General features: G+C 40.2%; 3 protein-coding genes across 4 annotated transcripts in view; 2 read left to right on the forward strand and 1 right to left on the reverse strand.

The window, feature by feature from the left end:
• Nucleotides 1-774: 774 nt before the first annotated feature.
• On the reverse strand, nucleotides 775-6,508 carry LOC119735642 (RNA pseudouridylate synthase domain-containing protein 1-like). Of its 2 annotated transcripts, none has more exons than XM_038209434.1 (5): nucleotides 6,438-6,508; nucleotides 3,975-4,270; nucleotides 2,727-2,850; nucleotides 2,051-2,273; nucleotides 775-1,287 (listed from the first exon to the last, which is right to left on the reverse strand). In XM_038209434.1, the coding sequence occupies exons 2-5, from the start codon at nucleotides 4,250-4,252 to the stop codon at nucleotides 974-976; spliced, it is 939 nt and encodes a 312-aa protein (XP_038065362.1). In that variant the 5' UTR covers nucleotides 4,253-4,270; nucleotides 6,438-6,508; the 3' UTR covers nucleotides 775-973. The 2 variants fall into 2 exon arrangements, with proteins under 2 accessions (XP_038065362.1, XP_038065363.1); XM_038209435.1 differs by lacking the exon at nucleotides 6,438-6,508 and adding an exon at nucleotides 6,299-6,431.
• A 45-nt stretch (nucleotides 6,509-6,553) lies between these two features.
• The window catches only part of LOC119735639 (chromosome transmission fidelity protein 18 homolog), a 36,062-nt gene continuing 14,769 nt past the window's right edge, over nucleotides 6,554-27,846 (forward strand). Inside the window, exons 1-16 of the mRNA XM_038209431.1 lie at nucleotides 6,554-7,051; nucleotides 7,804-8,145; nucleotides 8,795-9,132; nucleotides 10,386-10,478; nucleotides 10,816-10,868; nucleotides 11,970-12,132; nucleotides 14,199-14,363; nucleotides 14,768-14,898; nucleotides 15,225-15,348; nucleotides 16,315-16,451; nucleotides 17,750-17,843; nucleotides 18,706-18,804; nucleotides 19,370-19,497; nucleotides 20,776-20,945; nucleotides 22,300-22,352; nucleotides 22,612-22,782. Of these exons, the coding sequence (XP_038065359.1) occupies nucleotides 6,979-7,051; nucleotides 7,804-8,145; nucleotides 8,795-9,132; nucleotides 10,386-10,478; nucleotides 10,816-10,868; nucleotides 11,970-12,132; nucleotides 14,199-14,363; nucleotides 14,768-14,898; nucleotides 15,225-15,348; nucleotides 16,315-16,451; nucleotides 17,750-17,843; nucleotides 18,706-18,804; nucleotides 19,370-19,497; nucleotides 20,776-20,945; nucleotides 22,300-22,352; nucleotides 22,612-22,782 (2,334 nt within the window). The 5' untranslated portion in view covers nucleotides 6,554-6,978. The remainder of the gene's footprint in view (nucleotides 7,052-7,803; nucleotides 8,146-8,794; nucleotides 9,133-10,385; nucleotides 10,479-10,815; nucleotides 10,869-11,969; nucleotides 12,133-14,198; nucleotides 14,364-14,767; nucleotides 14,899-15,224; nucleotides 15,349-16,314; nucleotides 16,452-17,749; nucleotides 17,844-18,705; nucleotides 18,805-19,369; nucleotides 19,498-20,775; nucleotides 20,946-22,299; nucleotides 22,353-22,611; nucleotides 22,783-27,846) is intronic.
• Nucleotides 23,230-27,834, forward strand: LOC119735641 (putative nuclease HARBI1). Its single transcript, XM_038209433.1, has 4 exons — nucleotides 23,230-23,479; nucleotides 25,192-25,658; nucleotides 25,891-25,992; nucleotides 26,689-27,834. The coding sequence occupies exons 1-4, from the start codon at nucleotides 23,291-23,293 to the stop codon at nucleotides 26,960-26,962; spliced, it is 1,032 nt and encodes a 343-aa protein (XP_038065361.1). The 5' UTR covers nucleotides 23,230-23,290; the 3' UTR covers nucleotides 26,963-27,834.

Consider the following 27,846-nt stretch of genomic DNA (forward strand, 5'->3'; position numbering starts at 1 on the left):
TGGTATTAAACTGGCCGATATTGAAAAAGTATGTTTCAAATCGGCTTGGGACCTTTTTGCCGATAATGTCTGCATCCAGGCCCCAAGCCGGCTTAAAACATATTTGTTTAAAACTGGCCAAGCACATATTCATTCCCTTAATATAATTTCCTTTAAAGAAATGAAAGAACTAACACTCCATCATTATGAAAACACGTGGTCAAAAATAAAATCCCTTGATATTCAAGTGGTTATAGTGCCTTGAAAGTTCCCCAACTCATCAATGCAAAATCGATTTCCAACTTATTTATCAGAAAGGGGGCCGGCTAATTTATCTTTGGGACTTCCTCCAGCAGTCTCCTGAGGATGAACAGAACCAACTGTTTGAAACATCACGCTCCATTCTCACCATCGTTCTTTTCAGAACCCCCACTTTCTCATGAAAGATATTTTTCAGGGTTAATATTAATACCAGAGTCTTACATAGCGCACATATCTATCAACAATGTAGGTACTCAAGGCGCTGGAAATTATGTCTATTTTTAAAGACAGGTAAATGAAGTTTATGAGAAATATGAGACCCATTGTGTAGCACCTTATAAGGGTTTACAAGGTGCTGCAGCGCATATTGCAGCCACTGCCAGAAACACCGGGGCAAACCCTTTCTCTTATAGCGATAAGTGTTGCTGCATTACACAACACATGGGACCTGCGGCTTTCCGTCCAATCCAAACGATGAACTGATAATGGTAAAGTGCCTTGCTCAAGAGCACAAGCACCATGTTCTCTGTCAGGATTTGAACCCACGTACCACGGCACACAAGTCAATCGCAAACACCGTAACCATTGGACCACAGGTGTACCAACAAACTCATGCGTGGATATTTAAATGAATTTGACCCCTGGGTCACAGGTCAGTCAGCCAATGACGTGCTGGCTAGTGTCCGACTCCATATCTGCCGTTAGAAATTTTGAGGTTGTATTCGTACCGCTGTCACCTGCTCTGTTTCTGCTCCTCAAAATGACAACCCGTGTTGGCACCAACTCGGACAGTTTCATGAATCGGAGATTCGTCTGCATCTTGGGAGATTCCACTTTCATCAAGGGGTTGCCACAGTGGATCCACCTCTGTCACAAATGGATCTGGGGCCACAACATCCACGGTCTCCCCTTTCGCAGGAATGGTGAGTCTGTGTGAGTGTAGCATCATGCGGTACGGCTTGACATCCCGCCGGTAACTGTACGTGTAATCGCCGACGATCGGGTGGCCGAGACCCAAGCAGTGCACACGCAGTTGATGCCTCCTTCCTATCAACGTCAAGAAATTGAATGGAAGAACTGAGAGCTTAGCTTGCAACATCACAGCAACATGTACCAAAATGGTGAAAATTCGCAATGTTTTGTGATGAGGAGAGAACTAAAATGGAGAAATTTAATCTAAAAAAACTGAGTTAAAGGTAATATACAACATTTGCTTTTGCTGTAATTTTCAGAAATGGATGGATTTGGGGGTTAGTATTTTGTGGCAAATGTTGTTACACTGACCTGTTTAACGTTTTGTGTTCATAAATGCTGGAAAAACCAAGAACAACAAAAATGCTGTTCTTGTACTGTGGTTCCCTGACCCTACTTCAGATGAAACAGAGCAATTTATAGACATCAGGGAATTGTTTGGTTAGGGAAGTAGACTACGGTAGCTGGCTTGCACCCGTTCACATATGAGTAACCGATTGCAAACAAAATGTGGACTGATAAAATTTGGTAAATTGGAGGCAGTATTCGGAAAAATAAGTCATTTTTTTCCAAGGATGGTCGGCTGACCATCGTCGGAAATTAATACCAAACTTCCACTTTTCTTGAAAATGACAGCACACCAGGTGCCATGATGTCACAGGATGCTTTAGACTGTCATTCACTAACATTCCAGTAAGGTATTGCATACAAATTTTGGTAGTTTTGTTTTGTGATGCTTGCAAATGTTGTAAATTACCTTTAAAGCAGTTGGCTTGATATTGCTTTGTGATTGACTTGTAATAAGCTGATAACTCTACATTGGACCCATTTTCTATACCTGTCTGTGGTTTGAGCAGCACCTTGCTCGCTGGTTGCCCATCATACAGGCCCCGCTGTACAACATACAAGTCAGTGACTGCAGATAGTACTCTGACATCGTCTGATAAGTGGTCTGGGCTGGAGTCATCTACCGTGCACATCATATGCGTGTAGCCCTCCTGGGGATTGGCGTAGACTGGCTTGTCGATCCGGAGGAAGTCCTCTCGAACATGACCTCTCAACTTTCATCCCAAGAGAACAGAAAGTACATTGTAGTAAGCCATTTGCGAGTGACCTATACCCTTTGGGATTTAAATTTGAAAAACGTCTGGTACACTGACTTGCTCAGAATGCTTGGCACCTTTTAACTTTGAATTCTCCAGACCAAAGAAACTACTGCTGATCACGTGATACGGGGCAAGCTCTTGCATAGTTACGTAAGAGACGCTCAGCACCTATACATTATTCACAATGGGTGAGAATGGCACAAAGACACCAGACCATGCTGGAGCTGGGGGTTGCTAGCGTAAGGCTTGCCCCGAATCATGTGATATACTAACAGTCTCTTTGGTCGGGAGAATGCAAAGCATTGGATTAATGTCAGCGTTCCAGATTTTATTCAAACTCATTTGATACCGACCAAAGCCCCAGGCTGATGGCCTATATTTCATGGTCAGCTGAAAATTCAAACTCACCAAAGCATAGTAACACTTGGTGACTTGACGCTTCTTGAACTTATTCACAGCATCGGCCGATGCCTTCTTGTTCAATGCGACGCACAATGCTCCACTGGTGGAGTAGTCTATACGGTGAACAAACCTGGAAGAAAAATAAATGAAGTAGTAGATACAATGCTAACAAGCGCTGAATGTTACAAGTATGGCTTCAAGTTTAAAGGAAGAGTAGATCATTTGCAGCTATCCAAAAGTGACAAAATTATTGTTGAAAAGCTTACTTGGTTTAATTAAAGACAGTAATGGCACTAAACTCCCTGTGAAATTAGTCTTTCTGGCATGCTGTCATTTTGAAGAAAACAATAAAAGAAGGCCATTTCCATAGATCCGTCAAGTGACACGTTTTTGGAAATATCCATAAGTCGTTGGTTTGTAATTCGGCAAATCCGTAAATCGTCAGTTCAGTCCAGGACATCCCATAGCTGCAATCCGCTGAATGAGAATGTGTCATATGGCAACTTTTGAATTGAAATCAAGATACTAGAATATTTTCTCAGAACGTACAGCATTCACGGAGCTAAAACTTCATCAAGTTGGTTGTTAAGCACCCGTCTTTAGATTTTGCGCACTTTTGTTGCTTCAAATGAAAAAAAATGCACAAATGACAATGATCTACCCTACCTTTAAAGATATAGTCCACCATTTGTAATTTGTGCATTTTGTTCGTTTGAAGCAACAAAAGTGTTCAAAATCTAATGAAGGATACTGAACAACTAACCTGATGAAGTTTCAGCTCAGCTTCAGCTGTATATTCCGAGAAAAACAGCATTCTAGGATCTCAATTTCAAATCAAAAGTTGCTGAATTATGTTTTGAATTGGTTTGAATTGCAGCCATACGCGATGTCGCGCACTGATCCGACGAATTATAGCAACCGCGCGCGCCTGTGCGTCGTGCCAATGCTTGCGCGTGCTGCGCCGAATAACAAAACGAACAACTAATTTAATTTTTCCTACGGTGCGTCTTAAGACGCACCGTTGGAAAGGCCTTCTTTCGTTGATTACTTCAAAATGATAACTTGCCAGAAAGATTAATTTCACAGGGAGTTTAGTCCACTTACTATCTTTCAACCAAGTATGTTTTTCAACAATAATACGCCAGTTACTTTTTCGGATGGCTGCAAATGATGGACTATAGCTTTAAACACAAAGTTACAAACTTGGACACAATTTGTTTGTAATGACATTGTCAGAAAAGTAGTTGTTCCCACCTAAATTGATGAGCGACGCTTGCATCCACCAACTCCGGAAACCGATGAGCAAGCTGCGTTGCCACGGTGATCTTGTCACTGCTATCATCGCTATTGATCTTGACATCATAATGCTTATTCACGACAATGAAGTTGGAGCTCTTGTACAGGATATCCAGATTTTCCATCGTTGCGGGCCTGTGCCGTCCAAAGACGCCTCTACGAAGCCAGGCGTGTAACCAATGTAGGTTGACTTGAATTCGCTGCAGGTATCTTGACATCTGGCAGTGTAGGTGCATGCATCATCATTAACACAACTGAAAGTAAAAAAAAAAATAAGATTCAAAAGGTGTTAAGAATTACTATCCTGATTCCACTTTACAAATATATTTAAAACTTTGTTTCTATGATAACAATCTTTCAATTGAACACTTCAATAAGAAGAAGTGTTGTGACAATTTCCCTAAGACTTTTTTTTGGGGGGGGGGGTGGGAAATAATCAAGTACCAAAAACATTCACTGCACATGTTCAGTGAATGCCCGTACAACTTAAGGGCGAAAAAATTGGAAACTGGTTCATGGTTAGACCGATTAACTTGGACTTTACTTATCAACAATGGGACATGGTCTGGGGATAGTAGGGTCCAAGCTGCCTGGCCGCCTTCATGTGACACCATAGAAACAACCCAGCAAAACATCAGATTTCACCCTCTAAACGGCCACAAAATTACCAGATATGCCACCCGAGGTTCAAGTACAGATTGCTGATAAAGATCGAGGTACTAAGATTTACTAAGATCTGAATGAAAAGCAAAATTTACCGTTTAACATTTTTACCACCATCTTACACCTAGAATTTTATTTGTATCTAAGGTGTCATAACTTTACAAATTACAGTGGCCGTTTTGAGGGAGAAATCTAATGTTTTTGTTGGGTCGTTCTTTTGTGTCACACGATGACGGCAATGCAGCTTGGCACTACTTTCGCCAGATGCAGGCCATATTGTCCCAATGATAAAAAATGCGATAAGTTACTTATTAATATTAGCAGGGAAAATATTTTGAAGTAAGAAAACACTTAACATTTTTCAGACCATTCTCTCATACTCATGGTTTGTGCACAGGGTGACAAAGTGATGGCCAGATATGGGAATCTTTCCGGAACATTTTTTCCTTTCTCATTCCAAACTAGTCCGAGTAACTTGGACCCAACTTATCGCCTTTTTAAAAATTTGGACATGGTCTGGCGATAGTAGGGTCCAAGCCCATTCCGAGACCTAGACAACATAGTCACTGACAGTCCCAAAAACCAACATTTTCCAACAAAAAACATCAGATTTCACCTTCAAAACGGCCTCCAAATTACTAGATATGTCACCTGAGGTACAAGTAGACATAGATGGTTAAGATGGTTGTACTTAAGTTTACTTACGATCCGGAAAAAAAGTGAAATTTTCCGTTCATTTCGGAGAGCTCCCCTCGCGATCTTGAACACGTTAAATTTGCGATCGTGTTTAAAGTTTGAACGACGCGATTTCTTCTACATGCCCAGCGTACATTCGATGGTCCCCGTATCCCGAGTGCGATTCCGTTACCGAGCGCGCGCGATGCATCGATTATGATAATGAGTAGACTGGATCACGTTTGTAAACACATGTGCATTTCAAACGATAATAGGGAGTCGGGAACTAGCGCAGCTTTTATAGCGGGTACCAGTTCAAGCTGGTTCCCGATTCCCTTTTACAGTTCGAAATGCACATGTATGTGTTTACAAACGTGACTCATTATCATAATCGATGCATCGCGCGCGCTCGGTAACGGATTCGCATACGGGATACGGGGACCATCGAATGTACACTGGGCATGTAGAAGAGATCGCGTCGTTCAAACTTTAAACACGATCGCAAATTTAACGTGTTCAAGATCGCGAGGGGAGCTCTCCGAAATGAACGGAAAATTTCACTTTTTTTCCGGATCGTAAGTAAACTTAAGTACAACCATCTTAATCATCCATGTCTACTTGTACCTCAGGTGACATATCTAGTAATTTGGAGGCCATTTTGAAGGTGAAATCTGATGTTTTTTGTTGGAAAATGTTGGTTTTTGGGACTGTCAGTGACTATGTTGTCTAGGTCTCGGAATGGGCTTGGACCCTACTATCGCCAGACCATGTCCAAATTTTTAAAAAGGCGATAAGTTGGGTCCAAGTTACTCGGACTAATTCCAAACAGAGGTTCAGTGAGTGCATGGACTTAATAATAGTCATTTTGTTGATAGCGCCCTCTATCGTCGTGGCGGTTTGAATGCGCTGAGCGCTTGCCAAGGCGCCTAAAAAAAGAGTCTAACCGTTAAAATCCCCACAAAACTAGGTCCCAAACAGTAAACTACACACTCGCCCACAACATAACAGCATTTCGATTACAGCTGTAGTTTAGTGAATCAAAGTCCTCGTTAAGACTATCAATTTCAACCAACAATCACTCACCCACATGACGGTCACGTCGGTTCCATGGGCGCTGCCATGTTTGTTGCTCCATTTACCCAGCAGAGGGCGCTGTGTCGAATTTTGGTTGGTGTACTTTACGCGGTCGTTTGCATTGTGTTGATCAAGTAAAGGATACCAACTATTTATTTTTGTGACTTTCGCGGGAATTTCAGGAAGTGCGAGATCGAGAATCAGGACATGCAGGAAGAAGGAGAGAACTTAAACATGGAAGGGGAGGGATAAAGATCAAGTATTGCCATTGATTACTCTACTCTTTCTCTACTGCCAGAACCTATCAGTATCGGAAGGTTTATTTGGTGTGTGTGTCACGGTTTTCACAGTTATCATGAATTCAATCTGCCGATCTTATTGTGTGCGCACAAACATGACAAATATGACATTGACACTGACAGTATGACAGTAAGTTTGGTGTGGAAACTGTGAATTAACGTTAGTGTTTCAGTGTTCTTCAGCCTTACCAGTCAAAACCAGATACTTATGAATTAGGAACGGCAAGAATTTCTACGAACTAACGCCAATCATGGAGGAGGACTTTGAGGATCGATATGCTGATGAGCTGGATGCGATGAGAGAAATGGAGATGGATTTTGAAGGTAGGCAGGGAAGGTTCAGGTGTAAAGCAGTGTTTATTGTTGCGGGGTGATGAATAATTTGTCACTTTTTGTATTTTAAATCCTGTACTTAATGTAACTGTCATGACTGTTAATTGATTTTTTTTTTATCTGTAAATCATGTACTATATGGCCTTCGGGCCATGACACATGACACATGACTTTTAACCAATATTTTTGGTCACTCAAAAACATTGTTAAAAGTGTTAATTACTGTTACTATTACTAATACTGGTACTAAAGTATTGACGAAGGCAATTGCTATTGCACCCCACGTATGTATATCAGAAATTGTCACTTAAACTTTGCCCGAGGAGTGGGGTTTTGTCACTTCAAATGTGACAATCCCCACGTCTTGGGTGGGTCAGCCCCGGAGGGGGGGGGGGGGGACCAATTGATAAGCACATATATCCCCTGACATTTCATGTTCTCTGTATGGTTTCACTTTGACTTAATTAGTCATGTTAGTTATAGTAGGCCCCCTACAAAATATTTTTCAAATGAATAATTTTGTCATGTTTGTCATGTTTGTCATGTTTGTTGGTTTAAAAAGGCCCACATAACAAATTAAGCATCACCATGTGATTCTTGATTAGAATGTAGGCCTAAGTAATGAAAATTCATATTGATATGATATCAATTATGTTTTGTTTTGTGTTTGTTCAGTGCTGAAACTGAGCGATATCTTGATAATTTGCTTCTTTTCGACAAATACCTTGTGTTTCATTACACAGCCTCTCAAAGAAGTCAAAGTCAAAACAGAGTGGCACCATCCCAAACCGGAAAACCATCTCATGCTCCGCTAACCAACGGCTCTCAAAACCTCAGTATTACCAAGAGCACTGCAACTACTGGTGGACTCAGCCAGCCCAAGAGCCAATCAGATCCCCTCGCTGCTCTGAACACAGATGGCAAATCGGCGTCAGCCTCTTCTGGACTTCAAAATGGTTTCTCAAGAGAACCGGAGGTTGATGGCCCGGAGAGGAAAGCCAAGAAGCGAGACATCGAGGAGATGTTTGGGCCGTTGTCTGACAGTGAAGACGAGTTGGTCATAGATGCAGCCCTGCCAACCATTGGTAAGATTTTCATCATTACTCCAAAAACCCTTTCTCCTTCGGGATTAATACAGGTAAATATGAATCCACTGGAAAAATTGAGCAATTTTGTTGCTTCAAACTAAAAAATCTACAAAAAGCAAATGGTCTTACATGTTCCTACCTTTAACTCTCTAGTCATTTGTGCTAGTATGCAACCTCAGTCTTGCAAAATCCTCCAACTGCCTCCATGGAAAAATAACATACAACCTCAATCCTGCAAAACCCTCCGTTATTTCTTGAATGTGCTCCTTTGAGGGTTGACCACTGCATCAATCCTGCAAAATCCTCCAGCAATCACTGTCAGTATGTTGAGGCAGAGCCAGTGATATCCTGGAGCATTGCGGAGGATTTCAAGTGTAATCTTGGCCCAAATTTATGCACGGCTGAGCATAAACAACACAAGGTCCGGCCCAAGGCCTTGATAATGACAGTGCATCCTCCAAAATCAGCCACACATTTTTGCCATTTAGCCTAAATCCTGCAAAATCCTCCATTTTGCAAAGAGGATTTTGGAGAATTTGGGAAGGTTAGGGTTAAATGAATCAGTTGTATGGGATGAAATGATGGCAAACCAAGGTCATTTATCCAATCGAAGTTAGAGTAAAAGGTTTTATTTTTTAAATGTCAGCTCCAACAGCCAAGCGTCCCAGAAAACTCTTCCCGGATGCCAGTAAAACAACAGAGAAAGCCCCCACCTCCCCGCCCCCATCCCCAACTCCCGAGGAAAAAGCCCTCGCAAAGATAATGCTGCACCGGCAGCAGTCGGCATCTCTGGCCCAGCAGCCCGCGGAACCCACGAGGACGCTCTCCACAAATAGTGGTCAAGACACCGCCTGGCCGGCTGGGTATCGCCGGCTGCAGATCCTGCAACGGGAGCCCCCGGGTCTGTCGGCAAGAATCACCGGGCAGGACGGGAGGCGGGTGTATCTCAGGATGAAGGAGGTTGTCGGTGTAGAGGGTAAAATGGTAAGGGACCAAGTTCCAAGCTGCGGCAGAGCGTTCACATAGTTGAAATGTTTGCTAACACTAAAACGTTTTTGCCCTGCCCCAGTATGTGTTTCTTGCATATGAAGGAGAGGCATAAAACATTGATCTTGTCACTGTGGCATATTAAAAGCATTGAACTCATTGCAAAATGTGTACCTTACATTTCCTGGGATCTGTTAAAGAATTATAATGCTCCTAATGTTTCAAATTAACCCTAACCCTGCCAGACGCAACACAGTGCATCAGGTGGAAAAGTCTGGTGCACTTTGATGCATTCAGCTACCAACACCAGTGCATCAACGGCCGCTTCTGAGACAATGAGAGCTAAGTCCCATTGAACAATGCCACAGTTGTATCCTGCTGCATTCGGTGACCACAGACTCTGGGGCAGTTTGGCCTTGAGACTTTTGACCTGAATGATCTTGCTACACTGGGCAGGCTTGTCACTTAGACAAGTGTTGCATGTTGCTGCGTTTGGCAGGGTTTCTAGCCAAAAATGCCCTCCCTGGAGGGTTAGAGTTTTGAAGGAACATGTTTACAGGCATCCTGGAATCTTTGTAAAATTAAAACTTGAAGCAGGTCACATGGATGCAAGTCCCATATTTAAAGGTTTGAGAAAATGTGAGGCATCTGGCAAAATAAGACGGAACTGGGCAGAGGTCGAAATGAGGGTTTGCAAGTATTAGGAAAGAGAATATAATTCTCCTTGTAATACTGTTTGTTGCACTTCAATTGGACGTTCCGTTGACAATTTATGTCTGTTTAAAATTCACATTAATTGACATGTCAAAACAAGTAAAATACTGGGAAAAAAAGGCTTTTAAAGTTTCGAGTTTTGTAGTCGTGAAAATGAAAGATGCCAAATGTTTTTCCTTAACACTTATACTTCCACAATTTTTGTCCTATTTCTTTAAAATGCGTGTTGTAGACAAACCAAAGATTACAAATATCAGTAAATCTGAAAATTAAAAAAATCAACCCCATTCATTTTGTTGCATTTTTCTCCACTAAGCCAGTTCCGTTTCATTTTGCTAGAACGCCTCACAAATATGTTAAAGACTCTGATTTATTTTTTTCATTTATTAAAAAATTCATGAACTTGTTAATGCCCCTTTCGATACCCAGTCCTGTTTCCAAAATATCTTTGTAGAATTTCCAAATACCACAATACTTGTCTCAGATTCTGATGCTTCTAATAGTTTTTCCACTTCTTTTATTTTCTTGATAAACAGAAGAATAAGTCAATCTTCAAGCAGACCCCCGGACACCCCCTTCGCCTTCTTGCAGTGCCCGTAGAGATGATGCAAGACGATCTCGAGAGTGAGGTAAAACCAAAACACGATAAAACCATACCACCTCCAGCGTCAAAATGCGATATTATTTATTAACCCTAACAGAACTCAACCCATCAAACCCCTACGGCATGTTTTGTTGGAATCTGTTGGGATGGGTACAGTAGGCCTACCCCTAAACTGACAGTCTTTTACATTGGGTTGGCACACCTCCAGAATCAAAGTCAGAAATATGTGTGTGCAGTTTCCCATATGGTGTTTGAATTTGCCTGGATGGGTATGGTTCCTAGTAAATCATGCTAGGGAGTTAGGGTTAATGCTGCTCCCTATGACTGTTTTAGAGGTGGTCTTTATCTTTCTTGCAATACAGAGACACATGCGACTAGTGAAACAAGCCCAAACCATCTCAGCATCTTTAAACGGGTGAGCATACAAATACTTTGACTGGCAGTTTTGAATAAGTGCATTAAGTTTTAGTTTTCAAAGTGTGTTCCTTTTAGGCCCTCCCAAAAAAGTCTCTGGTTTCTGGTCTGCGCGGGTCACCGTAGCTGTGCAAAATAAAAAATTTTGCAATATAAGATGATGTCTCAAAACCGCCAAACTAACTGGTTTGACTGGAATCCTGCTGCTGCACAATTTTAACGCGTTTTTAGATGGGTTACGATCGAGTATAAGCTTTATGTGGCCTCTCTGGGCTGCCATATATTTTGAACTAAATTTAGTCGGGCACCATTTGCAGACGGTGTTTGAGCTATGGTCGTGTATCTGGAACCTGTAAACACTTTTTAATTAGCGCAATATGTAAGGGAGCAGACTAATGACCAGCCTGGTAGCTCATGCACGATGTCAATGTCGCTGTATGGTCTATCGTTACTGCTGTTTTCTCTGATTTTTGTCTTGACTTTTTCCAAATTTCCAAAAGAACGTTCGTGTCGGTCGAGGTCGTATTAGGGTGCAGAATTCTCAAGCCTTATGGCCTTACTGAGGTCACCTCAAGCTCCACTCTGAAGGATATTTTTGAGAGTTTTAAGGGGATCGAAGCGTCATCTGCAACATCAGCTGACATTTGAAGGAAATAAAAACCTGTGTCGCCGCACCACTTTTGGGGCAAGCTCCATACCAGAAACAGGAGACTTTTTGTTTTGGCCTTAACAGCATTTGATATTTCTTTAATGAGAACATCTAAAAAGCAAGGTCGCCTGATCTACAAATACATGTATCCTTGTTATTGGAAACAGTCTTGGTGCACTGCTTGTTTTATCTGCAGTAATGGCATTCAGTTTCCTGATTACGGGAAGAGTATACTGTCCAAATTGTTGAGTTTCCTCCAGGATTTTCAGACTTGTAAAACTTGACCAGCATGTTGCGAATAAACGATAGAATACAAATTTGACTAATCGAATACTGAATTATTTGAAACTCCTAGCACTAACCAGCCTTTCAAGCTGAGGATACAATTCCAAGTTGGTTTCATTCAACAAATACATTACAAAATAATAGTTTCATCTCTTTTCTCTTTTTTAGAGGCCTGAGCAAGAAGCTCGGGACGTCGGCCGGCGATGAGGCAGACGATGAGATGGAGGATGAAGATGATACCGGGAAGGAGGCTGCCACCAAGGAGAAGTCGTCAGCGCTCTGGGTGGATCAGTACGCTCCCCGACGCTACACGGATCTACTCAGTGACGATGTGAGCATTCTAAACATTTATTCCCACAATGTCACTAATTGGACAGTGGGATGATGTGGTCCAATGGTTACTGTGTTCAACTAGTGTGCCGTGGTACATGGGTTCGAATCCTGGCCATGGGAACATGGTGCTTGTGCTCTTTAGCAAGGCACTTTACCATTATTGCCTCATCCTTTGGATGGGACGTAAAGCCGTAAGTCCCGTGTGTTGTGTAATGCACCTTAAAGAACCCAGTAACACTTATCGCTAAGAGAAGGGGTTTGCCCCGGTGTTTCTGGCAGTGGCTGCAATATGCGCTGCAGCACCTTGTAATTCCCTTATAAGGTGCTACATAATGGATCTCATATTTCTCATAAACTTCATTTACCTGTCTTTTCATAATAGACATAACATCCAGCGCCTTGAGTACCTAATTGTTGGTATATACGTGCGCTATATAAGACTCCAGTATTATTATTATTATTATTATTATTATTTATTTGGCCAACAAGTGAACAAAAGTACAATGACAAAGCAAATATGAATTAAAAAGTAAACAAAAATTGGAAAATGAAAAGTATGACCAGACAAGACTGAAGAATGCGAGTAGGAATGGGTCGGGGAGGGGGGGGGGGGGGGGGAGGAAAGGGAGGGTGGACAGTTTGACAGGGGAGAGGAGATAGAGGGACAGAAAACAAAAAACAATATATCATTCCAAACCGGCCAGGGTAAACAAAAGTGTACTAAAACACTGTAGCCCTAAGGCCTGCCTACCCATGCTCGAAATGTCTACACAAAAATTAAATAGTATGCAATGTGAATATAAATATATGAATGGAAAAAAAACCCCAAAAAACAAAACAAAACAAAACAAAACAAATAACAAAAACACAAAATTAGTTAGAACAAAATGGCAAGCAAATGTAATATAATCGAAAGACATCACACGAGTAACAGAGCATGTCAACTAACAATAAACAAAAACTAACAAAGACAACTATTCAAACTGCCCAACAAATAAACTGGAAATGAGCAAACAAACAATACCCCAATAAAAAAAAAAAAAAAACCCAACAAGCAAACTAGTACCCCATCAGACCGACACCCCAATAACCCCACAAATACCCCCCACAAGCAAACAAAAAATAAACAAACACACATCCCTTAATTATTATTAAGAAAACTTTTATACATTTTGTGACCGAGAAATATTGACTCCTTGTGCAAGTACCCCCTCAATGCTCACAAAGAGAGAGTTGGGGGAGACCACTGGGAGGGAGTCTTGAACGCATTGCCCACAGCGCTTGATGTTGAAACGTAAAATTAGTTGTGCATACTTCATGCCATACGCATAGTTAACATGCATTGTATCGCAACTTGCGCGACAAATTCGTCACCCTTTTCACGAACAGCCACTCGTGGATTTTGAAGGAAAAAAACGTTTTCGTGATAATCGCAAGAGAAGTTCCTCCTATTTTAAAACTGCAAAAACTACTACTTTGCAACACCTTTATGCAGTACGAAAGCATTCATATGTTTTTTTAAAAGGTAAACATTTATGTAAACCCAGTAATTAGAATTATACTTAATTAGCCAAAATTAAATAGTTTGTGAAAACGAAAATCCACGTTTCCTACATTTAAGCCCTTTCTATTCCGTAGGGAAGGAGTGCGCGTGTGTACGTGCCTGCAACTGATAATGTAAAAACGAAGATCTCACTTGACCTACTTTTACGCCTTTCCGTCCAATACGTTTTGTATGCATTCAAGGGGCACCTATGCTCGTGTCTCTTCGTGAAAACGCAAAGCACTAATTGAGATGCCTGCCCCTTGCATCATTAATGTAATTAAGAAATTAATGATGTTTTGCATACAGCAGTACACAAAATGTTTTAAGTACGATGTTTTAAAGCGAAATAGTGAGGAAAAAAAAATTGAAATCGAAAAAAAAATTGTCATTTTTGACATGTGTGGTTCTTTGTGAAAACGGTGACGAGTTGTGGTGCAAGTGGACTTGCCAATGTGTAAAGTTTCGTGAAATAAGTACGAACTGTATTGCATAATGGTTTTGACTATTTCCTTTCGTAGGGAATAAATCGCAATCTGCTATTCTGGCTGAAACTCTGGGATCATTTAGTGTTCGGGAAAGAGAAAAAACAACGGAAGAAACCGAAGCTGGAACAGCAGCAGAAGCAAGCGGAGGCCAAGAACTTAAAGTTCAAGAACAAGTTCCAACAGGAAGAGCAGCAGGAGGCAAGTACCAGATTCATCTGTCTGTTGGGCGGGGTGTTTGTTTACTTGTGCACAAGAACTGCGCTATGTTATTATCTATTGGTTATTAGGTTGGTTCTCAACTTAATGTTAAATCATTTCAGCTGTTTAGCGTTCTTTGATTACACTGAAAAATAATCTTCACATTTTACGAGAAAGCAACATTGTTTCACTGTGTTTGGACTTTGGGTACATATTTCATTGGCATTACAGGGTAACCCTGTAGGATAGCACTGCCCGGGTCACACGTGACACAGTTAGTTAGTGAGATTGTTACAAAGAGGAACCAGTGTCCTCGGGGATCAGCATAAACTGAATTGCAAAATTGTGTCCGGATATGTATGTTCTTGTCACTGATGTTCATGTTCATCTTTGTGTTTGTGAAGGAGCTGGATGAGAACAATCGTCCAGTTCACAAGATCGCTTTGCTGTGTGGTCCACCGGGCTTAGGCAAGACGACCCTAGCACACATCATTGCTGGACATGCTGGCTACAACGTGGTGGAAATGAATGCAAGGTAAGTGGTAATGACAGCACTATTACTTTATAGTCAACTCTTGAAATCTTTTTTAAAAATACGCTGATTTTCTCTGATTTCTCAAAGGATAATAAATTTAATTTTCCACTGGTTTTACATTTTTCTTTCAATTTTTGGGGTTGTTTTGTTGACAGTGAAATTGTTTTTAAAAAACTTCTTCAAACTATTAGCTCTGTCAATTTTCGAATAATTTAATATTCGATTATTATTCAAAAATCTTTGCACAAGTTTTACAATTAAATCAGTCAATTTAATTTTTAAATAAAGTTTACACCATACCAAAAAGGTAACTGTTCTTTTTACAGTGACGATCGCAGTGTTGAAGTCTTCAGGAATAAACTAGAATCATCGACCCAGATGCAGTCAGTGTTAGTCATGGATAGAAGACCCAACTGTCTGGTCATCGATGAAATTGACGGTGCTCCCACGGTAAGACATTCTCATTTCATCAGGCTTTTATTCAAAGATGAGAGTTAACAAAATAGGAGACTTTCCTCTAAGAGAATGTTTAGAAGACCCAACTGTCTGGTCATCGATGAAATTGATGGTGCTCCAACAGTAAGACATTCTTATTTCATCAGGCTTTTATTCAAAGATGAGAGTTAAGAAAATAAGAGACATGGCTCTAAGAGAATGTTTCACTTTAAAATGTGTTCATAAATACCGGTACAGAACAGTTTTTAAGGCCATTCCTATTGGTAGAGCCTGTCACATGGGTAGTTTTAAACCGCTGATAAAACATCACGCGCACACACCAATCTCCATACAAGGAGATATTTAGCACTTCGCTTGCGAGGCATATACCCTAACCATGGCAAGAGGGGTGTTCCAAGATAGACAAAGTAAAATTATTAAACGGAATCGCTGGGAATTTGTGAATTTTTGACTTGTGTTGACTTTTTGACCGAAAAGGTATTTATGAAGGGAAATAAATATGTGCTTGGCCAGTATTAAACAATTACATGGTTTAAAATCAGCCAAGCACATATTTATTCCCTTATCATTACTTCTGGTGGGAATTTTTTTATGAGACTAGCTGAACTGCCATTACTTGTGCAGAAAATATTTTGAAGACATGTTTGTTCGTCAAAATATGCAAAAACGTCTCTGTTCTATGTTTGCCTAGGTGAGCCATTTTGTTCTGTAATTTGTTGCATGATTCACATCTCGCATGAGTTTGTTGTTTTGAGATGTATTTCTTTTGTAACCCAACTTTACTGCAGAATGGCCATGTTGACAATAGCAAAATGCAAATAAGTTTACCTGTAATATGGTGAAATTAAACTATTTGATTTGGTTGATAATAACACTTTCCTCTGTCTTCATCAATATTCATGAGTTGTAATCCTGCTCCGGGTTGATGAATTTTGTTTGTTTGTGTGTTTTTTACTTCAGCCCGCCATCAATTGTCTTCTAGCATTTATCAAAGGTGCTTCGGACAATAAAACACCAACAGAAGCAGGGCCTGCTACCGCTAAGAAGACGAAATCAAAGAATCTGCTGAGGCCGATCATCTGTATATGCAACGACCCGTAAGTAGTCCTTCTGGTGATTTCAAGTTTACTGCAAGTAGAACTGCGGGTTAATGATTCAAATTTGCTAGAAAGTTGCGTGAAAATTATTAGCCTACAATTTTCAAAAATGTTCCTCGAGCACGAATGGATTTTGGCACGCTGTTATCTCATGCAGGTCTCCTACACTCAACCAAAAAAAGAAAGTCCCCCCTTAATACTTTGTTGTCTTACTCAAAAACTACTGGGCACATCTTGCTCAAATTACGACTGATCAGTACAGAAATTCCTTAGCAATCCAGCCATACTCTTTGTTTGGCCCAAAACAGTGATACTGTGTACAAAATTATGCAATTTATGACAAATGGTACCGGAAAAAAAGTTTTGTATACGTGCAAGGTGAGTGTGAACCACAACGTGCACGTTTACAAAAGTGCAACTGTTTTCGGTATCATTTGTCATAAATTGCATAAATTCGTACACATTATCACTGTTTTGGGCCAAATAAAGAGTATGGCTGGATTGCTAAGGAATTTCTGTACTGATTAGTCGATATTTGAGCGAGAGGTTCTCAGTAGTTTTTGAGTTGGACAAAAAAGTATTGGAAGGGGGGACTTTCTTTTTTGGTTGAGTGTAGCACGATTGATAGGTGATGGGATTGTGCCTTGATGATACAAGCATGGCATTTGGCACACAGTCAGAGTATGTCATGAGAAAGATATTTGGCTGTAGGGCCATCGCACATTTGTCCTTCGAAAAAATATAGGCCTAGGCAGAATAATAACATTGAAAATTGCCTGTTATTCTACCTATATTTTTTCAAAAGACAAATCTGCGATGACCATATAGCCAAATATTTTTCTCATGACATATTCTGACTGTGTGCAAAATTCCATTCTTGTATTAACAAAGGCACTATTCCCAAAAAATGGCTCCTAGTTTTGTTCGGCGAATTATTCTATTAAGGACTGCATAATTCAGTTTGTAAGAGCATGAATGCTATTTTCAATCAAGTTCGAGAACTCTCATTTCGTAATTCCGTTTTAAAGGGAAACAAATGTCACTGGCTGGATAATTCAGTTGGTAGAACACTGGAACTGCAACTCACAGGTCTGAGGTTCACCTCTTGGTTCAGTTAAATTTTCTTAATTGTTTGTTTTATTTTTAACAGGTATGTTTCATCACTATGTCAGTTGAGACATAATACTTTCAACTCAGTTGGTAGAACACCGGAACTGCAGCTCACAGGTCTTAGGTTCATCTCTAGTTTGAGTTAAATTGACTAATTTGTACTTCAAATTGTTTCTATAATTCGACAGGTATGTTCCAGCACTACGTCTGCTCAGGCAGCAAGCGTTCGTGACCCATTTCCCTCCAACCCTCAGCACAAGACTCGCGGCAAGACTCAATGAGGTAGTCTAGTAACAATAAACCATAATCACGTCATTGTTTTGCTCACAAATTGAGCCAAATAAAAACTGAAGAAATTATTTTAACCCTTTCCTTACCATGGGCGACTTTCGTCGACAAGAACTACCCCCCCCCCTTGCTGATTTCCATGGGTGACTTTAGTTGACCAGGAAACCACTCACAGAACACCCTTAACACAGATATATCAGAAAGGTGACATGTTCTTTGGCCGCCCATACATCAACCATATACCAGCTGAAAGAGTGTTTTTGGATCGTTCTAATGGTGTAGTTTATTCATAGTGTTACCATTACTAAAAATTGAGAAAAGTGCTTCAGGAGTATCCACGCACAATCTGAGGTATGGAGTGCCATTTGGTCATGTGGCAAAATGGCTTGCAGTTTGATAAATGGAACCAGATGGACAAAAAGGCATAACTTTCTTATATTTACACATATGGACTTGGACATTTTTACATCACATAAAAGAGTAAGGTTCAAGGAACAAACTTTACACACAACACCTATGATTTTACTCACTTCTTGGCAGTGAAAATCTGGGTTGAAAAAGTTTGAAAAAGGTTGAGTTTTTGACTTGTGGTCATTTTGTTCACGCTCTAGTGATTTCCGCATGACTGAGCAAACAATTTGGTCATGAGGAAAGCCAAGTCAAAAAACAATGTGGTAATGGAAAGGTTAATGGTATAATAAAATCATATTATTAGGTTAACAACTGCTAGATTGGGGCCTTGCTGTAAGTTCAATATTGGGTTTGCCTTTCACCAACGTATTTTTACAACCCCCCCAAAAAAGCAATATTGAGAGTTGTTTGTGCCACCATTTGACGGTTAAATCTTTATTTGCAGATAGCAAGAAATAACGCCCTGCGGACAGACATGACAGCGCTGATGGCGCTGTGTGGTAAAGCTGACAATGACATACGATCGTGTCTCAACACTCTACAGGTATAGCACATTGGAAAACTTTTGCCGTTATTCATAATAGTTTAAAGTTTCAATTTTTTGGGGGCGAGGAATTTGACACTGAATGACCGTAATACTTGTTTAGATTTTTGTTTTGGTACCCGGCTATTTTCTCAATGTTCATACAATCACAGAGATTACATTCAGAGTTTTCATTAACCCTAACTCCCTAGCGTCTTTTACTAGGAACTGGACCAAGTCCATCAAAATCCATCAATCACTGTGCGTCCAATACAAAACTGTACATGACATAATGGAATCCAGCACTGATGCACTGGTTGACATTCATGGACTTGCTACACATGGCTTTTATCACGATAGCAGTACAGGAAGCTAGAGGTAAAATCAATCGGATACCCCTAGCACTGCTTCAGGCCATTAGGACCAAGTCCATCATACTCCATCAATATTTAGTCACGCCAGGCCTTCTGGACCGAGTCCCCCAAAATCCACCAAAATCGGGGGATGGATTCTGATGGAGTTGGGGTGGTTAGGGTTAAGCTGTAGTAGTTTATATTTTCTTTGTTTTTTATATTTTGTTATGCAGTTTATCCACGGGCAAGGCAGAGTCCTTAGCCTGGCTCTTGTCCAATCACTGAGCGTCGGCCAGAAAGACCGACATAAAGGCTTCTTTTCAATATGGCAGGATATCTTCAAACTCCCACAGCCAAAGAGGTTAGTTCAGTGGAACGCCGCTATAACGAACATCGCGGGATCCACAGAAAATGTTCGTAATAGTGATCGTTCGGTATAGCAATTTTAAGCTGTCGGTGCTCCGGTACTCGCTTTTCAATAAATATCGCCCTTCAGAACTTCACCCTGCACGCCCTGGTAGTTACTGAAAGACGACTTCGAACACGTGCCGACTATTGAATTATGTAATTACACAGTTTTGAGCTTACTACCTACATCAATGGGTGGCTTTCCCCTTCTATGCCTTGGGGAAATAATAGCCACTTGTCGCTCTTCTGTTGACGGTTTTCAACAACAATGTTCGGGTGGTTTTGAACACAAAAATCGGGAGCCAAGGACGATGTTCGGTATAGCCGAATGTTCGGTATAGCAGTGTTCCGTATAGCGATGTTCAATTGTACAGTGATGTTGCTATCACAACATCATCGTCATGGACTTTTCCATGCCTATTAGGGGTGTGCATTTACGGTTAGTAAGGGAATCGGGTACCCGATTGAAAAAAAATACGGGTACCAATTAAAGAAAATCCAACCCCCCAAAATTAAATCAAAAAGTTGTTGTACGCGTACGGTTTGTTCATAAAGGTCGACACGGTACTACCACATCAGTGCGTCAAATCCGTCAATACGGCGAGATACAAGTGTGTACAGTGAGCTCAATGCATGTAGCTTTACAGTGTGGGTAAATTGGGTGCTGTGGTCCAATGGTTACGGTGTTTCACTCGTGTGCCGTGGTTCATGGGTTCAAATCCTGACCGTGGGAACATGGTGCGTGTGCTCTTGAGCAAGGCACTTTACCATTATTGCTTCGTCCTTCCTTTGGATGGGACGTAAAGCTGTAGCTGTTATGTAATGCACGTTAAAGAACCCAGTAACACTTATCGCTAAGAGAAGGGGTTCGCCCCGGTGTTTCTGGCAGTGGCTGCAATATGCTCCGCAGCACCTTGTAATACCCTTAAAAGGTGCTACATAACGGGTCTCATATTTCTCATAAACTTTATTTACCTTTCTTTAATAATTGACATAATTTCGAGCGCCTTGAGTACCTATTTGTTGGTAGATATGTGTGCTATATAAGACTCGGGTATTAGTATTATAATTATGGTTAAAATGGGTAAATTGTCTTACATGTAGGTAATTTTTAATCCTTAGTTAATTGTAACTGCAGCCGATTTCAAGAAACAGCGCATAACTTATGTCATATGTAGGACTTCAAGAAACTTGGCGTAGCTGATGCTTCTTTTTCTCCTAATTCTTTCAGGAAGCAGTATGCTAACCCACATGACGTCGCAGCAGGCAAGGCTAAGATAGCCACTGCAGCAGACGGTACCCTGGGTCTGGACACCAACAATCCAACGTCGACGACCGCACGCTTCTACAATGTGGTGCAGCTGGCTCAAGGGGCTGGCGATTATGATAAACTCATGCAAGGTGGGAGTCCAACTGTGACGGCCATGTTGGTCTTAGTCCCCTAAGTCTATAGTTGAGATTATAATGACTTTAATCAGTTCTTCCATGGCACCTGTCTAGTTTTAAAAAAAATGGTTGCAGTGCAATTAATGCCACATTAATGACAACCTTAGCCTTGGTCAAGGCGCTAGTTGTTATTCATCCGGCCGTAGCGCGGTAAACGATATCCTCGCGATCGCTAGCGCTATGCATGCAGTGCAGTAAAAATACAGCGCGAACAGCGACCTCACGCGGCCACTATTTTTATGCAAATCAGTTGGACCCAATCTAGCGCCTTGGTTCAATCGTCGGCAAAAGCTTATGCTTTTCTTTATTTTGCGCTGGATTTCTAGCGCACGACCTCGTATGCGAATACAGATAAGTGTAGGCGGGGCTAATATGTGGAGTGCCCAATCACACCTTCGTAAATCAGGACGTCAACAAATTATTTGCAGCTATTCGCCTTTTGCGGACGTGACAGGAACCACAGTTTTTGTGCATTGGTGCCGTGTGCAGAGACACACAACGTGTACGTGTATGCATTATGTACGGTGCCACGTTTCACTATGCAAGTTTCCACGCAACGATCGACCAATAAGAAAACAACATTTAAGGTCAGCTAAGGCTATTAACATAATTTAGCACCACCCCCAAAACCTCACATGGACGATTGAACCAAGGCGCTAGCTTGGGTCCAACTGATTTGCATAAAAATGGTGGCCGCGTGAGGTCGCTGTTCACGCTGTATTTTTAATGCACCGCATGCATAGCGCTAGCGAGGATATTGTTTACCGCGCTACGGCCGGGATGAATAACAACTAGCGCCTTGACCAAGGCTATGACAACCTCAACACTATATTACCCTCGTGGTTTTTCATCTAGATTGCTGAAGAGTATCCTTGGACAATAGGAAAATTCAGTATTCCAAAATAGTCTGGTGCACAGCAAGATTCGACGATTACTTTTCGGGATAACGGCGAGATAAATGCACACAAAGCTATGGGGGACGTGGTAACCAAATTTGCTTTCTGTGGAATTTTTTGTGCAATCAAACAGAGATAGAACTTTAGTTCACACAAAAGTTTTGACACGCAAGACACCTAAAACACTTCGCTGTCCAAAGGTTTTTTGCAGCATGTTATCCTTCAGAACAAGATGATCTCTTCAATTTTGCTGGTACCCGCTTTGCTTTTGCACGCATGCGATGACATTTTTATCCTAAAAGAAAAACTGCAAATCTTGAGGTGCACATGCGCAGTTGGAAAACCGAACTTGCTTTTACATGAAACTTGGCAGTATTTCAAACTAAAAAGTATTCCTGTTTTTATTCACCCAGGGATATTTGAGAATTATTTGGAGATGAAATTCAAGGACCCAAGGCTTGAAGCAGTAAGTAAAAATAGCAGTCTCTTTGGAAAAAGTATCGGACATTATGTTAACTTGCTTCTTTTAGGGTTCCTAAAAAATCCAGGAAAATCCTGGAATTTAAAGTTTTCATTGAAAGTCATGACAAAATCCAGGAATTTTGTTATTCTACAAGGAGTTTTAAGTTAGAGATTCTTGGAAACATTATCTCCAAGGAGTTTTGTAAATTGTATATTTTTTTTATCTTGCCTTCCGTGACGCTTTTTTCTAAACTTAATTGCAGCTGAATCTTGCCTCTGATTGGTTGATCTTCCACGATCGCCTTGGCAGCGTTGTCGCTCGCAGTCAGAACTACACCTTCTACCGATACCTTCCCTACGTACCCGTGGTGTTTCATCTGTTGTTTGCCTCATCTTTACAGCCCCGGCTCAAGTACCCCAACACTGCCTACGAGGTAAGGGAAAAGTTCTGCACCAAATTTCACGAAGCGCTGTGTTACATGTTGCAACTTGCAATGTGTCGCATGAACCATTTCACAAAACTTTTGATATGTTAAGCACGTCTTAAGTTCCTTAACAACTGCTTAAAACACGTTGCAAGTTACGACGTGTCTAGTGGTCATCGCAAAATAAGAAGCCTCCTTTTCTTAGCCAGTTTTATTCCATAAAAATTATATAAACGAGACTATATTACCATGACAACGTGTGTGAAGTTGTAAATGGAAAATGCATCAAAGAAAATTATGCTTTAACCAGCAGCCGATTTCACGAAACGCCAAGACGCGTCCTAGGAAGGGTAACTCGTCTTAACTCGCGACTCGTCCTAGGATCGATTTCACCAAACTTAAGACGCGTTCAACACGTCCTAACTTCCTTAGCAACGCGGCCGAATTCGTCTCAACTTAGGATCGGTCCGAGGGTCGTCTTATCTCCGCGAACACGTAAAATTTACTGAAATTCACAATGGCGCTTATGCTTCTTGCGGATCGCGAAGCTCGGCGGGCAATAAGGCGAGAAAGGTTATTCCGAGACAGGAGAAATCCAATAGACAGTCTCAATGACGAGGAAATCCTCACGAGATATAGATTCACGAGACATGGGGTATTCCAAGTTCTAGAAAGGGTTGCAGATGAATTGGAGTCCGACACCCGGGTGAGTTAATTAGCATTCAGTAAAATTTTACTAACAGACTTAGGCCTAATTGTGTAGAAAGCGGACAGAAAAATAGTAAGCAACCGTAACAGCCGGGGATGGGATCCGGGAATAAAGCCTGAATAAATTTTGGCGTAAGAGAAGAAATTATTCAAGTATTAGGGAATTTGTTTCATACCTAACGATTTAACCTATGAAAGCAAGGTTGTTTCAGGGAACATCTCTATATGTTCCTACATTTACGAAGCGTTTATGATTTTAAAAAAGGCCTATATACAGAAAACAATTAAACGGCCGTATAATTATTTCTCAACAATGAAATTATTCTAAACGGACATTTTTTTCTTTGCACATTAACATCCCAGTCAAAAAATGGTCAGAATAAAATCGATACATTACATTTTACATTACATTACACAAAGGCCTAGGCCCTGTTTGATAATGTTTTCAACTGTTAAAAACACACAACTAATCGGATTGTGTTCACAACTGCAAAACTAAATGGCAGATTCCGGAATTAGTTTGCTCCAAATAAGCATTTTTACAAAATACGGAGATTTGTAAAACCTTATTTATAGAAAAGTGACTTTCGTGATTTATTTTGACCATCGCGTTGGGATCCCCATACTGTTACCTTTTTAGGTTAACTTTCCGATTGAGGATTGCTAGGAAGGGATTGTAACCGGGGAGAGTGATTTAAATTAATTCCGAATGGTTCCACTAATTTAAAATAATTTGGGTGGCGCAAAATTTTTTGGTTGTCTCAACAATATCAAAATGTTTTATTTGCAACACAATTAAATCGATTTCAAATATATGAGACAATGTTTTTACAAATTATCAGATATTTACAAAAGAATTAAAGTATAAAGAACTTGGGTATATAGAACGACTTTCAAAAGGGAATTGAAGCTGTCTAGATCTATCCAATGATCTGAAATTACAAACAATAAATGACTAATAAATTATGGGAAAGCTTTCAGATCATTAAAGACATCATTAAATTCAGAGTAATTTGGGGAAACACTGTTTTCCTTATTTTTAAATAAAAGAATACTTTTTATGAATACATACATCAGTAAGTGAAAGTTGTTACCATGTTGCCCAAATAGAAGAATTATTCGCAATTAGAAAATTATTTGCGATGGCAACTTTACCATATAAGACTAAGAATATTGTATATACAATAGTGCAATTTTAATTCCGAAAATAGAAATGAGTTCTTCACCAAATAATGTTATAAAATAATGAAGTAAGAATATATACCATGTTCTAATAACAAATTTCTGGGGGGAAAAGGGTAGGCCTATCCCGTTTTTGCAGCTCACAATCATTTTCTAAAAGGTAAACCCGTGTTCTGCACGGAAAATTTTTCAAAATGTTACCCCGATTTAATTTTAAAAACTTGACATTTGAAATATAAATATTCCCCATAGTACTTATGATAAGTCCCAATTTCTGAATCATTGAGCGGTCATACCGATTCGGAAATATTTTGAATTTGTAGGATTATCTGGGTGCATTTTAGTGAAATTTCAAACGTACGTCGAACTAGAGCAACAAGTATAGAATAGTATTCTTCGCGAACATTCTACAAAATAATTTGTATTTTCAAAAACGCTTTTCATATAGTTAACAATTAAATAAAAAAATCTATGAAAGGGCAAGCAATAATGGCATTGTTTCTTTTCAACATTTTAATCCTTATAAAGAGGAGCAATGCAATATCGCCACTGATGCAACTGCTCACTACCCTGCGGTTCTTCGGTACCGGTGCCTTCTACACCGTTGAAGGTGATCTCCATGATGTCAGCGTCCCGTCCGTCTGTCGCATCGTTCACCGGGTTGCCAACTCCCTCGCAAGATTGACCGATCGCCACATACGATTTCCTGTCGACATACAAGATGTGATGAAGACCAAGCAAGGGTTTTTCGACAAGGCAGGCTTTCCCGGGGTAGTTGGTGCGATAGACTGCACCCACGTACGACTGTACGGAGCACCACTCGGTGATGACGAGCCTCTGTATGTAAACAGAAAAGGTTATCACAGCATTAATGTTCAAGCTGTGTGCAATGCGTCATTTAAGATGACGAATGTCGCCGCACGATGGCCAGGCAGCACCCACGACAGTGCGGTTTTGCACGGGAGCCTTCTCGGAGAAATGTTCGAGAATGGAAGGTTTGTACTAGAAGCTTTAGGCACCTTTGAGAATGAAATAAAGTATGCACGAGTGGTGACCATAATAGGAATCTTTGGAAGTAAAAAAAAAGGCAAACAATTCTGTGTAACAAATTTGAAGAAACACGCCATCGGATTTGAACTGTTTACTAGAAACATCAATGATACATAATGATAGGCTCTGATAATATTCAATAAATACATTTAATAAAAAAATCCCCTTAATTTTCAGACTCCAAGGAACGCTGATAGGCGATACCGGCTACGCCCTACGACCGTGGCTGATGACACCTGTCGCTGAACCGACAACAAACGCCGAGAGACGCTACAACAGGTACTTTTATCATTTATAATTATTTGAGACTTGAGTGATTTTTTCCAACTTTCACTCGGGAGGTAACACACTGAGTATACAGTGTTTAAACGTCGGTGAAGGGCAAAACCTTATTTGATTTATTTGAGACTTGCAGCCAATAAATAATGTACACAGCAAAGAGAAAACAACAAGTAAGGATTCAAACTGTATCAATACATTTAATTCAATTCAACAACACGTTTGTTTTTTATTGTTATATGTATATTCATGAAATCTGCAAAAACAAATTCAAAACTGGGTACTGCTCGACTTGAGCGATAAATATTGAAAAATGAAAGAAAAGTTTTGCGAATTTCGTAAGAAAGTATGTACACAAACATTACGGATATACATGTAAGGAGGTTAGGAAGGTGATATTTTCTTTATTCGATGCTGTTAATCTAGTGTTCCACCCAACTGATGTTTCATCAGAAAATAGTTCAGTTGGTCAGGCTATTTTTTCAATTTTTGAAACGTTCATGTATGGCACAAAGAGAAATCTATTTACAGCTGATGTTTCATCAGAAAATATTTCAGTTGGTCAGGCTATTTTTTAATTTTTGAAACGTTCATGTATGGCACAAAGAGAAATCTATTTACAGCATGGTTTTAAACAAGACAAACTGAACAACGTATAAAAAAAAATAAACCTATTATTTCTTCTTTTTATTGCAGGAGCCACAGAAGAACAAGAGTGACAATTGAACAGGTTTTCGGTCAACTGAAACGCAAATTTCCCTGTTTGTCACTCGGGCTCCGTGTCGCCCCCCGTAGAGCCTGTCAGATCATCAAGGCCTGTTGTGTGCTGCATAACATTGCCAAAGAATTGAGGGAGCCGGAGATAGAGGGAGAGCTGAGAGAGGATGAGGGAAACGATGACATACCCTATGATGGGCACATCCAAGATGGTACGATACAGAGGAACAGAATAATTAATGCATACTTTTGAATACTTTTTATCAATCCCACTTGTTGTTTTACAATTTATCAATCCCTCTATGTTGCATAAATATTTACAGGTTGTTGTTTCCAGTACCAATGAACCCTTATGTTTTTCCAATCCATTCTAATACAGAGTTCCAGTAGAGTAAATCCATTTTATTGATGTCACCAAGTAGCAATCAATTGAAACTGAAAACAGAACCATCCAACATATAATTTGACTGTAAGATTTGTTCATTTATCTTGGTATTTTGGTAACCTATTTTATGTATTAAAATTTCAGCAATCCTACTCACAATGTTTACAGGCACTGAAAATGCTTGTGAATAAATTTTTACACATTAGAGATGTCGAGTTAATTTTGCACGTTTTTCAAGCCTATAATTAGTTTCTTCAAAATATCTTCATGCAACACAATAGGATTGAATGGATTTATTTCTTTAACTACTTGACAATTTCTTCATAAGTTTCAGTTTAATGATTCTTTAGACCTAAATAATTATAGGGCTCATGCAATGTAACTTGTTTTTATGCAATCCTTCAAAATGCACATTTGTATCCCCTTAAACCTTATATTTAACTTTTGTTTGCCATTTCTAAGGGCATTTTGGTGCCTTTTGATTTTGAGGCTCATACAAATTGCCACATAAAAGCAAAAGTATAATGTCATTTCAGGCAGAGACCTTAATGTTGCATCTAGATCAGCACCAACAGGTGCCCGAATTTGGATACTTTGCTGTTGTAAATTCCTTTTCTGTGGTGGTCCATTGTTGCGTCAGCAAGACAATGAGCAAATTTATCTCAAAGATGTTTCCAATATGCAAATATTTGGGTTCATAATTTGAACAGAACATCCCTCAACTGACAAGTGTCTTCCTGAAATGACATTAT

Source organism: Patiria miniata, unplaced genomic scaffold, assembly GCF_015706575.1.
Source record: "Patiria miniata isolate m_02_andy unplaced genomic scaffold, ASM1570657v1 HiC_scaffold_29, whole genome shotgun sequence".
Taxonomy (NCBI): Eukaryota; Metazoa; Echinodermata; class Asteroidea; order Valvatida; family Asterinidae; genus Patiria; species Patiria miniata.

Bases quoted from the DNA above. Each gene is read 5' to 3' on its own strand.
- LOC119735642 (XM_038209434.1), bottom strand. From the start codon at position 4,252: ATGCACCTACACTGCCAGATGTCAAGATACCTGCAGCGAATTCAAGTC. The intron at 2,274-2,726 runs GTGAGTTTGAAT...TTGGGATGAAAG, and splicing joins CCAAGTGTTACTATGCTTTG to TTGAGAGGTCATGTTCGAGA. The intron at 1,288-2,050 runs GTATAGAAAATG...TGACGTTGATAG, and splicing joins GCTGCTCAAACCACAGACAG to GAAGGAGGCATCAACTGCGT.
- LOC119735641 (XM_038209433.1), top strand. From the start codon at position 23,291: ATGGCGCTTATGCTTCTTGCGGATCGCGAAGCTCGGCGGGCAATAAGG. The intron at 23,480-25,191 runs GTGAGTTAATTA...ATCCTTATAAAG, and splicing joins AATTGGAGTCCGACACCCGG to AGGAGCAATGCAATATCGCC. The intron at 25,993-26,688 runs GTACTTTTATCA...TTTTTATTGCAG, and splicing joins GCCGAGAGACGCTACAACAG to GAGCCACAGAAGAACAAGAG.